This window comes from Thunnus maccoyii, chromosome 3 (assembly GCF_910596095.1).
Source record: "Thunnus maccoyii chromosome 3, fThuMac1.1, whole genome shotgun sequence".
Classification (NCBI taxonomy): Eukaryota; Metazoa; Chordata; class Actinopteri; order Scombriformes; family Scombridae; genus Thunnus; species Thunnus maccoyii.
The window spans coordinates 32,623,657-32,638,993 of record NC_056535.1 but is presented as its reverse complement, the minus strand read 5'-3'; the positions used below and the strand labels follow the sequence as shown (position 1 = coordinate 32,638,993).

The 15,337-nt window shown below is 40.1% G+C and overlaps 1 protein-coding gene across 1 annotated transcript in view; it reads right to left on the bottom strand.

Moving 5' to 3' along the window:
- Positions 1 to 15,337, bottom strand: part of ripor3 (RIPOR family member 3) — a 40,619-nt gene that overhangs the window by 3,035 nt on the left and 22,247 nt on the right. The window contains exons 11-22 of the mRNA XM_042404830.1: positions 14,989 to 15,134; positions 12,673 to 12,799; positions 11,813 to 11,973; positions 11,517 to 11,646; positions 11,389 to 11,486; positions 8,916 to 9,012; positions 4,695 to 4,961; positions 4,442 to 4,587; positions 4,188 to 4,353; positions 3,480 to 3,609; positions 3,077 to 3,241; positions 2,561 to 2,725 (exon numbers count right to left, since the gene is read on the bottom strand). Coding sequence (XP_042260764.1) covers positions 2,561 to 2,725; positions 3,077 to 3,241; positions 3,480 to 3,609; positions 4,188 to 4,353; positions 4,442 to 4,587; positions 4,695 to 4,961; positions 8,916 to 9,012; positions 11,389 to 11,486; positions 11,517 to 11,646; positions 11,813 to 11,973; positions 12,673 to 12,799; positions 14,989 to 15,134 — 1,798 coding nt within the window. The remainder of the gene's footprint in view (positions 1 to 2,560; positions 2,726 to 3,076; positions 3,242 to 3,479; positions 3,610 to 4,187; positions 4,354 to 4,441; positions 4,588 to 4,694; positions 4,962 to 8,915; positions 9,013 to 11,388; positions 11,487 to 11,516; positions 11,647 to 11,812; positions 11,974 to 12,672; positions 12,800 to 14,988; positions 15,135 to 15,337) is intronic.

Here is a 15,337-nt window from a genome sequence, read left to right as displayed (position 1 = left end):
GCGTTACAGTTCTTTTCTTAATCTATCAAATACAGACTTATAAATAACGTCATGTCTGTTTACAGTCCTCCTGTCCAGGAGCCATCCTGTCCAACTGACCCCTTGATGACATGTCTCACTCTGTCTCCAACCAATTTTAATTTCTACATCTTCCTCTTTATAAATATAACGCTGAACTTCCTTTAACCTCAAACTGATAAGTCTGCTGATGTTGCAGCACAAAACAGGAACAATTTATCAAGATCTAGATAAAATAGTAACACTCATACACAGTGCAATCATCATTTTTTATAATTTTTAGCTGATTTCTGTCACCGTACAGACTGAACAACTAATAATTTAATTGAGAATATATAATCTGATTAGAGCTGCAGCAAAAGATTATCATTATTGATTAATCTGGGAGGTGGGGCTGCTTTTTTTTTGTCCTTTGCCGATCACATACCTGTGTTTTTAATGTCCTAAGACTCAAGATAATGAAAATCTCTACAGAAAATCTCAGAAAAGTAAATTTAATCTGATCTAACCTTTCTGGCAGTCTCTCTCTCTCTCTCTCTCTCTCTCTCTCTCTCTCTCTCTTACACTGGGCTGTTAACTCCACCCGCTTGGTCTTAAAAGTGAGTCAAAACAAGTGCCAAGATTTATTTCAGCTTTTATTCATCTCAGATCGACTTCTTCACAGAAACGCTGTGATGTTGTTGTTCCAGCAGTTTTAGAAGCGACGTGCTATGCAAACCAAAATGTGGTTTAACAGTTTAATAAACAGCAGACGTCAGCATCAGAGAGGAACGAGAGGAAGGAAGGAAGGAAGGAAGGAAGGAAGGAAGGAAGGAAGGAAAGAAGGAAGGAAGGAAGGAAGGGTGTTCATATCTGATCATATCTCGGCAATAAGATGAATCATGTGGCTCTTATGAAATCCTTTAAGCAGAGATGCAGCCTCTACAGCTACACACACACACACGCAGTTTGTTTGGTGTGACCTGTTGGCAGTGATGTAGACAGATGATCCAGATGCCTAGTCTGGGAACCAGACGAATCTGTGAGACCATGTTTTATTGGTCTGGCGATGTCAAGCTACCAGATGCCTCGAGTTTGCTGGAATTTCTGGAACGTTCTCGGGTCCTAAAGCTCTCTAGTAGAACTATAACAGAATATCATTCCTCAAATACTCAACAGATACCAGCAGAAAACACACACACACTGTACATGTACATATCTTTATACACAAACTCTGGAGGAGTCACCTTTCACCTGTGAACTCAGTACAGTAGAAACAAATAAATATGGATTTAGTTTTAAATTAATACAGTGTGTTCAGTGTTGTTCGCTGGTCTATAATCATTAAATGCCCAGAAAACATATTTTCTCAATCAGCTTCTTACTATGACTGCCATTTTTTTAAAAACAGTTTTGCTTCTTTCACACCGGATATTTGAGTATTTTTGTTTTTCTCTGCTTTTCTAACTTTTTGTTAGTTTCTTTAAACCGTCTCCTCAATATTACTGAACATAGAAACTCAGATCTCTCCTGGATAATGTGACGATCTCATAGGTTTATACTACGAACACCAGTTTCAAGTATTTTTTTGGCATGTTGGACAGCCAAGAATACTACAATACCCACGAGCCTCAGCTGCCATTGCAGAAGAATCCATGGGCGTGAATCAGAGCAGTAATGAATTCAAAACACTGTCGATGAAGTTGTAAACAAAACGTGACACCATAGTTGTTAGAATTTACTCAAAAATTACCCAGAAATTAAAAGTGAACAAGTGACCAGATATTAAAGGGGACGTATTATGCTTGTGTTTTTCTGTTATTTATATCCTGTTATGATGTCGGATGTTAAACATGGTCAAAGTTCCAAAAACGTGAGGTGAACGAATGTAAAAATGCTGCCTGCAAGTCAAAAATCAGGGCTTCAACCTGCTCTGAACACTTCCTTTGCAAAGTTTTTTCTTCATGTCGGCTCATCTCCCGCCAACAGTTAGTTACGGTTGAACATTTTGTTGCTATAGCAACCCCTATTGTCACAGTTACACAGCAGCAGCGGTTTAACTGACATTGTTTTGTCCACCAGTTTGGTTCAGTTCACCCAAATTACAAAAACATATTTTCATACTTAGCTCTAAAGGTCTAATAAAGTAGATATTTATGGTTTTATTTGTCCTGGTTTTGAGATTTCTGCCTCCACCTCAATACAATGTAGGTGGATGGGATTTAGTTTGTGGTGCTCACAGCATTAAAAAAATGACATTTCAGTGGAACTACTTTCTGCCAAAGAAATAGTCCCTTTGAAAAGTGTTCATGCTTTGAGCAGCACAATCAAAATTGCAAACACCTCCATTGCATTGGGGTGGAGGAAGAAATCAACGAGACTGCACGAGATACTGCAAAAGATATCACTTTTTAGTTTTTTTTAATATGGATGATCTGACCCTTTAATGCCCTTTTATAAAAATATAAGATAAGAAAAGATAAAAGTAAAATATATGACATTTTAACACTATGTCCTCACAAAATTCAGATGTAAAATCTCAGTTTTAAACGTATAGCCATACCTTCTTTGGAGAGGCGTGAGATGTGTTCTCCCAGCTCCTGGATGCTCCAGCGTTTCAGATACACCGACAGCTGGAAGAGGGTGACTCTCTCTGGGCTGCAGACGGGCCGAGGGCTGGGCACCACCCGGCAGGCTGTCTGGACCTGCTGCAGCAGCTGAGAAAACACTGCAGAGGAGAGAGAAAGCACGTTCAGCTCGGCCTGCGAGCAAAAACACCGCCTGTGGTCGAGTTAGTCGGTGCAGTGTTTGATCAGTGTGCAGGAGCCAACATCTATTACTGCCTCAACACTGCCTTTAGTAGTTTATGTTTGCCTTTTATAGTTTGGTGGTGTATTTTTTCCATCTCTTGCACATACCAGGCTCCCTGCACATGCAACAAGTCAATGCTCATCATCTGAGTTGCAGAAACACATCATGGGAAATGTAGGTAATTATAAAATAAAGTAGAAGCAGATGAGATGTGTCGAGGGAATAAAAAGTATCATACAATGAATGAAGAGCTTATTAACATTAGTACCTTTTTCTGATTGGCCGGGCTGCTTGGCCTTCACCTTGTGCGTGTAACGTTTCTTTAGCGTCCTGGAGAAGCAGTCGGTGTGGCAACAGAAAGGCGAGCTGCTGTCGTTAACACACTCCTCCCAAAACAACAGCGTGTCCCTCCTTCTCTGAGCTTTAGGGAGGACTGAGCGGGAAGAGCAGAAGAAGAGGAGGAGAATAAAAATTTTATTTGCACCTTAATTTATCCGTACACATCATGAGAACCTGAACAGGCTTAACATATAAAAATACAACAATAAAAAACAAGATAGTTCTGTAGTGTTTTGTGCAAAGTGTAAAGAAATAAGTTGGGAAAACCTGTTGTGAATTATTTCATGCTTATCATGTATTAAGTGTGGACAATATATAAATCTTCCACTAACTGTCAATGGCAGAGATGTTGTCATTCTTCTCTAGCAGCAAACAGCTGACTCTGTCCAGGACTTCAGCTTGGAGAGCCATTTCTTCCAGCAGATCCCTCCGAGACGGGCTGAAGTCAGTCGTTTTCATCATCTGAGGAAACATTACAAACACATTAGATCAGTGGATCCCTGTTTGTCCTACGTGTTGCAAAGCAAAAAAAGATGGATAGTTTGCACGTCCCAACTTAGTGAGATGCAGGACAAGAAGCATCAAAAAAGAAAAGGAGACGTCTGCAACCTTTTAAGTTTATTGCAACGTTTTGACCTGCATGGTCTTCATCAGGCGAACATTAATGTGAAGACAAGCGATGTATGCACAGGAAAAGATCACATGATGCAAAATAACACCCCTAGAAATTTGCTTTGTACGGACAAAACACACAATGTAGTTTATTTTAAATCATTATTATTGTTATTAAACAGCAAAGAGAGGTGTGTACATTGTGCAGAATATGCATGAGAAGGAAAGTTCTAGGACTTGGCACAAGGGGGAGACATATATATAAGAAGGTGTAAGGAAATCACATTTTTGTAATTGGTGTTCTTATAAAAAGGTGTTTTATGTCAATTTCCTCGTTTAAATCTTGGGTGACACTGTATTAAAGTCCAAATATATACAAAATATTCTGTTGTGTTGCAGACGTGACATCCTACAGGAACATACTGCACCTGTAGCAGGATGCCGCAGATGTCCAGGTGAGTCTCCAGAGCCTGGTCAAGACCCCAATTCCCAGAAGTCAGAGGGGTGATGACCAGCTCCTCCTCAGAAGCTGATTGGCTGTCCTGAGAGAGGAGGCCGAGACTCCTCAGCGTGCTCTGCTGGAGAGAACTGATGCTGTTGGATAAAAATAAAAAAAAGGAGAGATGAGTTGTTTCACAATACAGGAATGTTTAGCGTTTCATTGATTATTCTGTGAACTCACCCGCTGTCTTTTAGCCTCATGCTGCCCAAACAGGAAGTGTCGTCATCTGCGTTGAAGTCATGTGACAGGAAGTCAAAGCTGCCCAATACTTCCTCGACAGCCAGAGTCTCCTCTGATGATGAGCTTCTCAACAGGGAGAGGTCGTTCTGGAGGAGAACACGTGCACACATTCATAAAGCTAAAGGGCCTGAAGATACAAACACTAACACACAGAGTGCTTGTTTGTTTGTATGTGTATAGATCCATCAGATACCTTCAGTATGGTTGCCAGGTGCAGTATCTTGTTGTCCAGAGCTCTCAGCTCCTTCTCAGAGCAGCTCTGTTTCCGAAACGTCTTCTCCAGCTCTGCTATCATGGCTCCCAGCCTGAGGGCCTGAGCCCTGCGCTGGGCGCCGCTCACCCCCGGCCTCCCCGGGGCCGGAGCGGCTGCCGTGGGTGAGGAGGGGGCTACAGCTGGGGGCAGAGGAGTGGGTGGTGAGGGGGAGGCTGGGGCAGAATATGACTGACATTCTGGGGAGTCCTGAAAGAAATGTCAGAGAGATAAATGAGGAGAGGAGAGGAGATATCTATCAAACTTCTCAGAGTCACTCCCAGGAATCTCGCTGTTAACTTACTTAACTTAGGACTAAAAATACTCAGAGAAAACCTCAGAGCAGGACTTAAGACTCATTTATGAAGCGTCCTACTCTGACTCTCAGTGAGGAGAGAGTGTAACGACACTCAGAACCAAAACGTAGAAACTATGATGACATGTTGTAGTTGTCTTACATAGATATATACACACTATTTAGACTTCATAGACTGTAAACAAAGCTTAAGCAGCCGCTTAAGTAAATTGAAATAGTAATGACTCAACTGTGTGAAATCAGCCCCATTCAACCACATCCTTTCCCATAATATTGCATCATCTTACACATATTGCACAGACACATGTTGCAAACTGTGCTCTGTGGTCACCACTGTATGACATCTTCTCTTCCACGGTCCAATTCACCTTTAACTACACCTCCTGTTAACTTATGTTCCCTACATGACGGGAAAAGTATTATTTTTGTAATGTCACACAGTGTTGGGAAATGCACCGTGTGAACAGTGTATCTCCAGCTCAAGTACATAATAAGACTTAAGACCTTATAAAAATACCAGTTGTAATGAAATTATTACGCTATCCAGCCAGGGGGACGTGAATGTGTTAATATAGGATTTAGTTCACTCTCACATGTGCAATATCACTGTTGCAAAGCTGCATGCTCCCCGTTTGTTTTGTTTTTTTTTGGTAAAAATGATCTTTCAATACATTTATTCACATCAAGTTTTCATAAAACATCTCTCCTCTCACAGATTATCTCTGCCTGAGCACCGTCTCCTAACAGGTCAGGACTCCTCTGGAGCTCTCCTAAACATTGGCTGAGATGGGAATGATTTTCTAAAAAATTTGATAAAAAGTAGGATGAACAAAATAGGACCAAAATGTGTCACTCTGAGAACTTTTGGCCTGTTAGGATTGATATCCTACTCTGAGAAGCTTGATAAATACGGGCCCAGATGGGACTTGATGAGATGAGAAGTGATGACAAAAGATGTGAAAACAAGAGCAAAGACAACGAGAAACTAAAACAAGAAGGGATTTAACGAGATGTGGTAAAAAGCAGCGGTGCGCACAGCTCCAAATCTTAAGAGAGTATCGGGCGCACCGTTGTGGTAAAGATGAAACAAACAAAACAAAACATCGGCACTCACTGATCCATCTTCTTATGTTTTTTTAATTATGGACAGAAACAACAGAAATGAAGACGTTTCAGCGTGAAGAAATCATCAGCCGTGAGCGTTTCTGTCCACAATTAAAAAAACATAAGTAGATGGATCAGTGAGTGCCGCTGTTTTGTTTTGTTTATTTAACAAGATGTGACAGTAAGAGAAGAGAACTAGAGACTAGAGACAAGCTAGAAGAGATTTCAACCAAGAGAAGAAAATAATCACTCTAGCTGCAAATTAACTGATTCTCATCAATAATTACAATTCCACTGCAGATAGTAGGTACATTTGAAATTGTGCCAGATATGTTATTATTAGATATTCTTAGACCAGACAATATTGGCTTCTTATTATTATGAGAGAAAAAAAAAACACATATCCAACATCATGCATCGATCTGCAGCCTGTTCTCTGCTCCCACATTGTTTCTTTTATTTTCTTATTCAGGCATCAATCAGATCTGACAAAGAGCAGAGAGCAGTTTGCAGATTCTACAAGCCATTAAAAAAGTCCAAATCAATCATTTCTCTTTTTAGGTTTTCTCCTTCAAGGTAAAATATATACAGTTATACCCTGGCAGAATCTGTAAGATGTGTATCATTCATAGTGTCTGTAGTTGTGACCATAAAGCTCAATTTTGGTCTCATCACTCCAAATAACTTTGTTCCAGATGTTTTGAGGCTTGTCTAGGTACTGTTTGGCGTATTGTAAGCAGGCTGTTTTGTGGCGTTGCGACACTAATGGCTTTTTTCTGGCAGCTTGACCGTGCATCCCATTTTTGTTCAAGTATCTCCTTATTGTGCATCTTGAAACAGCCACATGCGACTTTCAGCTGGAGTTGTATGTGGGTTTTCCTTTGCAATCTGAACAATTTTCCTGGCAATTGTGGCTGAAATCTATGTCGGTCTACCTGACCGTGGCTCGGTATCAACAGAACACTTAGTTTTCCACGTCTTCATCAGAGCTTGAACACTACTGATTGACATTTTAAAATCTTTGGATATCTTTTTATATCCTTTTCCTGATTTATAAAGCTCAACTACATTTTCTCACAGGTCCTTTGACAGTTCTTTTGCTTTCCTCATGGCTCAGTACCAGTGGATGAAATGTGCAGGAGTCTCAAGAGCTGAGAAACTCATTGACTATTTATACACAGACATTAATTACAATCAAACAAGTCACAGGTGTGGAAAATTACCCTTCATAGCCATTGAAAGCTGTGTGTATCAACTTGTGTGTTTATTATCAGTCCAAACATTCAAGGGTATGTAAACTTTTGATCAGGGGTGACATCATTATAACACCAGACCCTGAAACTGCTCTGTTAGGACACTCCAACACTTTGAAAAATTTGGATTGTAACATTCGTATTGCTTTGATTCATGGTACGATGATTGCCAAGAGATGTATCCTGAAACTGTGGAAGTCTGATCTAGTTCCCACGTTTGAGACCTGGCTGAAGAAACTCATAGGCATCCTGCATGTGGAAAGACTGAGATATGAACTTTCTGGTAACACTCTGAAGTTCTCCAGGATATGGAGTCCAGTGCTGGAGCACATGAAGGACCAATGATACTCTCTTTACCCTCCTATCTTGCTCATGTACCTCTTTGATAATATGGACAGCTGTACAGTGGAACAGATGGCATTACTGTGACTGTTGACCCCCCCCCCCCCCCCCCCCCCCCCTTTTTTTTTCATATATATATATATATATCTGTGTCACTGGTGGTTCTTATCCTTTATTTCCTCATTATTATTTATTTACTTCTCAATGTCTCCTTGTTACTTACTTAATGTAACTTAATTTGAAAATCTTCACGAATAAAAGGTTAAAAAAAACAAAAAAAACTTTTGATCAGGGCCATTTTGGTGATTTCAGTTATCATTATGATTTAAAAAGGGCACACACAACTATGTGAAAATAAATGTCTTCACCTGACCACTATCCCTAAATAAAACAAAAGTTTTCAGCATGATCAGTCATATTTTCCAAAAAATGGCCAATATTTCACCAGTTCTACCAGGGTATGTAAGCTTATGAGCACATATAGGCCACTGAACCACTTCTAAGCCCACCTGTAAATATATAACTAGAAAAACTAAAGGCAAGGTTCGTCAAGGTCAGAGGTCAGAGTCATTAACAAGGAAGCATCAGTGTCTGAAGAGCAACAAACAGCGGCCGCTTCACACAGTGTCCCGACACATAATGTGTGAAATCCACACAGGACCAGCAGACAGCAGGAGCAGCAGTGTCACTGGATGTGTTGTGAAATTGCTGCTCTTCTGAAAAGTTGATGCAAGACACTACCTGAGTGTGTATATATTTAAGCACTGACATATGTTTTTCTGTCATGATTTATTTAATTGTATGTTTTTTATTATTATTACCTGATTCTCCGAGGAACAACTTCTCATTCTGCCATGTGTTGTGTTCTTATGGATATGGTTATAATGACAATTAAATAAACTTGAACTTGAGTTTGGCCTCACATACATGTAAAACAATTGGTGCGTCTCCAGAACTGTTTTGTTTTGATTTGTGTGTGTTGCCCTTTAATCGATGACGCTTTAATCGGACAGATGCTTCCTCACACATCAGGGAAGGATCCTCTCTTTAGCTTTTTTAAATTTGAATCAGGTTTTTAATGAAGTGTTTAATTCAATTTCTTCAAAGCTGTACATGACGAGTGGAGCCTTCAGGGTTTTTTTTTTTTACCTGCACGCTGACGCTGTCCTGTTCTAGGGCTGCTCTGTGCGTCTCAACATCTGGTTCTCCAGCTGTGTTTTTTCTCAGGATGTCAGGAGTGCTGGACCTGTAGTAGCAAATATATCATCCTTATTCATGTGAGAAAGAGTAAAGGTCAAAGCGGTATTATTATTTCAGGATTTTGTATGGTGGTATATGAAAAATGTAAAAACCCCCACAAAAAAATGTGAAAACAATTGTAAGCATTGCTACAAAAGTGGATCCTTTTTGATTAATGGACATTTAACAGCATGTTTTGTCCATAAAGATAAAACATTGTTACACTTTGATCTGTGAGTTTTAACAAGCAAAATGAGACAAATAACAGAGCTTTAAAGAGGCCAAATGATCTGTGCTCAAACTGCAGGTGTTTTGGTGAAATAAAAAATGATTATGTGAATGTAACACATGACGACATTTGTCAAACACAGTTATAAGATGAACAAACTGACAGGAACATAAAGGAAAAAACTGTCTGCAGTGGTGATAATCAGAAGTTAATTCCAATTTCAAAGTTTTTGTCTGCCTCCCGTATTTCCTGTGTTACTAGCCTCAAAACAAATATTTTATACACAAATGTCATCCGTGAAACAAAGTAAAATATTGACTTGTCAAGCAGACTGTATCTGACATCAAACACCATGTTGATGACGCATTTTCCATAGGAAATGCATTTTCTAGTTTATTTATTTGTCCCCAGTTGGTGATTATTTAATGTTCACTTCAACTGTTACATAAAACAGAACCTGAAGAGTGTATATTAGACTTAATGAATCATTCTGACAGACGGCAGTTATTTTCCAGGTTCATCAACGCTCCAAACTGCATTTTTTCCATGTAGTGGAGAGATGTGTAAACCATCATCTCTGGTGTTATTGAGTTGTTTTAATATTTTGGTTCACTGATATGATACTAATATGCTTTACAAAGTTATCATTATCACTGAATGTTTCCAAAATCCATTACCCTCACATTACCCTCACATTACCCTCACATTACCCTCACATTACCTTCACATTACCTTCACATTACCCTCACATTACCTTCACATTACCTTCACATTACTTTCACATTACCCTCACATTACCCTCACATTACCTTCACATTACCCTCACATTACCTTTACATTACCTTCACATTACCCTCACATTACCCTCACATTACCTTCATATGACCCTCACATTACTTTCACATTACCCTCACATAACCTTCACATTACCCTCACATTACCTTCACATTACCCTCACATTACCTTCATATGACCCTCACATTACCTTCACATTACCCTCACATTACCTTCACATTACTCTCACATTACCTTCACATTACCCTCACATTACCTTCACATTACCCTCACATTACCTTCACATTACCCTCACATTACCTTTACATTACCTTCACATTACCCTCACATTACCTTCATATGACCCTCACATTACTTTCACATTACCCTCACATAACCTTCACATTACCCTCACATTACCTTCACATTACCCTCACATTACCCTCACATTACCTTCATATGACCCTCACATTACCTTCACATTACCCTCACATTACCCTCACATTACCTTCACATTACCCTCACATTACCTTCACATTACCTTCATATGACCCTCACGTTACTTTCACATTACCCTCACATTACCTTCACATTACCTTCACATTACTCTCACATTACCTTCACATTACCCTCACATTACCTTCACATTACCCTCACATTACCTTTACATTACCCTCACATTACCTTCACATTACCTTCACATTACCCTCACATTACCTTCACATTACCCTCACATTACCTTTACATTACCTTCACATTACCCTCACATTACCTTCACATTACCCTCACATTACCTTTACATTACCTTCACATTACCCTCACATTACCTTCACATTACCCTCACATTACCTTCACATTACCTTCACATTACCTTCACATTACCTTTACATTACTCTCACATTAACCTCACATTACCCTCACATTACCTTTACATTACCCTCACATTACCTTCACATTACCTTCACATTACCCTCACATTACCTTCACATTACCTTTACATTACCTTCACATTATCCTCACATTACCCTCACATTACCTTCACATTACCCTCACATTACTTTTACATTACCCTCACATTACCTTCACATTACCTTCACAGTACCTTTACATTACCTTCACATTACCTTCGCCTTGTGAGCAGGTCTTAGTGACTTGGGAGTTGTCTGGAGTAGCTCTAACTTTTCTGACCTTGGTGCTTCTTTCAGCACTAAAATGCTTTGTGAATTACTCTTATTCCAACACCTGAGGAGTCATAAAGTTCTCCTAAAGCTCGCCTAACTCGGCCACTTTTAGCCTTACGATATTTTGTGAATACAGCCCCAGATTTACAATTACAATTCCAGTGCAGATAATAGACACAATCTAAACTGTCATCCTCACCTCTGTAGAACCGGCAGGGAAAATGTTTTACTCTCTGCTGGTGTGGATGGAGAATCAAACTCTCCCCACTCCTTGTCGTCCTCCTCCTCCTCCTCCTCCTCCTCCTCCCCCTCCTTCTCATCCATCATCTTCCTCTCCTCCCTCTCCTCTGTGGAGATCTCTGAGGATCCTTCCTCTCCCAGGGACAGGTGAGTCTGGCTTCCTACCAGACTGGTGCCTTGACTGGGGCTGGAAGGGTAGCTGTGAGTCCACATGAGACTGTGGAGGAAAAACAAAGATGAAACTGATTTTGATCGACTAATTTATGATGGAGTATGTTTTTCATCGTTTTTGGACAACAATGGAGCTCTATGGCACAGAAGCATAAGCTATATCAGACTATAGAACATACTTGTTAATAGAACCAGCGACCAGCGCTCCCTACCTCGGGGTATTAGGGCTTTGAGGGCTGTGGTGTGACGTGATAGCGGTGTGCGAAGGGTTGGACAGGTAGCTGAGCAGAGACACGCCTCCTCTGTTATGACGACTTTTAGATACCAGTGAAGGGAGGGAACCTTCTCGATCCCGCAGCTCACGCACCATCGACTGAGGAGGAAAGAGAAGAGGGACTCACATATTGATGCAAATATCAAACTGTAAAATGGTTCGCTGTAACTGACTGACACGTGATGAAGAGATTCAGGGAAATCGAAATTAGCCAAAGTGGAAATAATAAAAAAATAGAAGTCATATACATAGAGTATTTATAGAGAGCATAAAGTATCAAATGCACATTGACACTAGTTCTGCTAATTTTTGATCCACTGTTGCTACACCAAAAGAGGTGTTGCAAAGTAACACATAGATGCACCATGGTTATAATGGCTACTAATACATGTGCATTGCAGTATAGTGTGTTATGAAAGAGCATGCATGAGTGTAGGTGTATATGCATAAATCTGTGTATATACTCTATGTATGTTTGTGCTTTGCAATGACTGTACTTCTCTGTTCAGCTGCTACAAACCACCCTGTCACTATTTATTCTTCTGTGTGTGTGTGTGCATGTATTTGTGTGTTGTAGGGAAATTATGCTGCATACACGGTCACACTGTGGGAACTCGGCGCCCTTTTGGGGACAAAATTCATGTCCTCATGACGTAAATCATTAAATTTTAGGGTTAAGATTTGGTTTAATGTTAATGTTAAGGCATGTAGTGGTTATAGTTAAGATTAGGTAAGTCCCAAGGGAATTTAACTCAATGCAGTGTCTTCTTGAGTGTGTGTGTGTGTATATATACTCACTATAAAGTATTTCTCGGTGAAGGAGGGGGTGCTCGGTGCCGTCCAGCTGTAAACTGAACTCTTTCTGCTGGAGACCGACTGCCTGCTGACAGACAGCGGACGCATCTTCTCCGTGCTGTCAAATGGACTGCAGGTGCAAATATACACAAACATTTAGACACACATATATAAATGAACATTACACACAAACATACTGAATACATGTCATCCATTTGACAATAAACCAGCAAATACTACTGATCTTGAATATCTTTTCTAAACTTTTTATGCTTTTCCAAACACAACATTTCTATACCTTTCCTCACTCTGAAGACCTTTGTGGAAATCCTGGTGTGTGCATATAGCATGTGAAAAAACTAAACTTACTGCAACTTCTTAGTGACAGTGCATGTAAATTCATAGATTTTGTGGTTTCATGGTTCTGATCGGTGTAATTTCCATTGCCCCTGAGTCCACGGAATTGATTTGTTTATTCATTTTATTGACAATTGAGTACAATCATCAGTCTGTGTCTGTAAAAGGACATTTTGGTCTTTTGGGAGCCTTGACTTCACTTGTGTTGGAGGTTGCCAACATCCTGCTTCATATTCATTGGTTTCAGACATGCACTCCTGGGGGACTTTGCAGCGCAGCCGCTGATATTTGTCTCCACTGAGGTTTCATTTACTTAAATCAGTTTCTCCCATCAATCCCAGCTTGAAACAACACATTTCCCATCTCATCTTGCTGCCCACAGCTGGATTCTGTAATTGCTAAACACAATTTGTCATTTTGGTGATATAAAGTTCATATATGGCAGCAACACTGGTGGAAATCACTGAAATGTGACTCATTTAGGGGCTCTACAGAATTACATACTGTGTGTGTGTGTGTGTGTGTGTGTGTGTGTGTGAATTCGGCAGCCTTGTGCGAGTTTCCATCTCTCTGAGGAGAATCCATGAAAAGTCCTCCACCTGGCTTCTCTAAACCCTGAAATGTGATCTGTCATGGTGCAAGGGCACAGCAGTGTGTGTGTGTGTGTGTTGCTATGTGTGTGTGTGTCTGAGCGTGTGTGTGTGTATTTGGTGTACACTCTGTTTTCAATCAGCTGCTCAGCGACAGCTGGCTCAGGTTAGAGGTACAGCGAGGAGAGAGGCAGCGAATGAAGAGAACAATAAGAATAGATTCTGCAGGACGTGAATTTCAAATATTGCAACACATCATTTGTTGTTGTTGTTTACATCTCGTTGTTTGGTGTTTGGCCTTGTTTTTTAAGACGGTATTGTAAGGACGATGTTTGAGATTTCAGTGAAGAACAAAACAAGGCTTTTCATCCTTGATGCAGTGTCATTTGGATTCTGACTGTCCTGCTTTGTGCAGTCGTTTCACAGCTAAATTTAGGAACAAACTGCAGGTGATGCAAAATAATCTTGTTTGGTATTTGCTGAATGCATCCCCCTCAAACTCATGTTAGTTGTGAGGAATTCAGAAGGTGGGACTTCTGCCAGAACAGCTCAGAGTAGAGCAACAGAAGCTGCATCACAGGTACAATACAAAGGTCCATACACAACTATAACAGCAGGGCCAGTGTGCATTCATGTAAAGTCCTTCAAGTAAATAATGAAGCCAGAAAATGAAAATGAAAGATGCTTATAGAGGTCAGGTTAGGATTTACTTATGGAACAGGGTTTATAATGAAATCTTCACTGACATTTGTGCCATGAAATTGGTATTTTGATGTGGATGTTATTATTTTTTATTTAAATTGTAGTGATGTGTTTGTGGATTTCACAGTTTCATCATTTAGTTTATGTTAGATGTTTTGTGCTTCTTTATGTTCCTTTGTATTTTTTGTGTGTTTTCATTCGTTTTGTTTTCCAACAGTAGCCGTTCACTCCGTCATGTCATCACTCTCCATTTTTCTTGTATGTTTAGGTAGAAAATGTGAAATTTTCTGGTGGCTGTTTGACTGGATTGCGGACCAGCTGCACTTGTCATTCATGTGATTCATCAGTTAATATGATACTCACACAGGCAGCAGGGATACGGGACACTTCTCAGGTCGAGACACAAGTTCAGAAAAGACATTCTTATATTTTTACGCTACAAATTTAATTTTCTTGCACAGCTGTCCACACCTATTCCCCCGTCATATCATCCAGTTATTGTGCTTTTCTTTTTTGGAATATCTTTGATTTCATTCTCATCGGAGGAAATGCCACCGCGCCTTTACATCATGATGTTATTTTTATGTCATCACGTAGTCTGTTATTTCCGTCTTTCTATGTCATTCTTATGTGTTTGTGTTTATGTGTTTGTGTGTTTGTGTGTTCTTACTTCCAGGTGACTTCCAGCTGCAGTTTGATGGTTCCCAGCTCCGTGACGTCCACCAACATCAGCTGCGGCCTCACCACAAAGAAGTCTGCGCTCGCACACGTTACCATGCCAACCAGCAGCCAACCCAAACCCTTGGCTTCCATCACCTGAAAGATGAAATCTGATGGATTAGACATCTACGCAAATCACTTCCAGTGCAGTTGAGACAAAAATTTTGGAAAGAAGGAAAGGATATTAGGTCAGCGTAATAAAAGTCACAGGAGAAAACTTTGGTGTACTGCCACAAACGCAAGGAATTATGGGTACTCTGATTTTAATAAAAGTTCCCATTGAAATCAGTAAAAATATT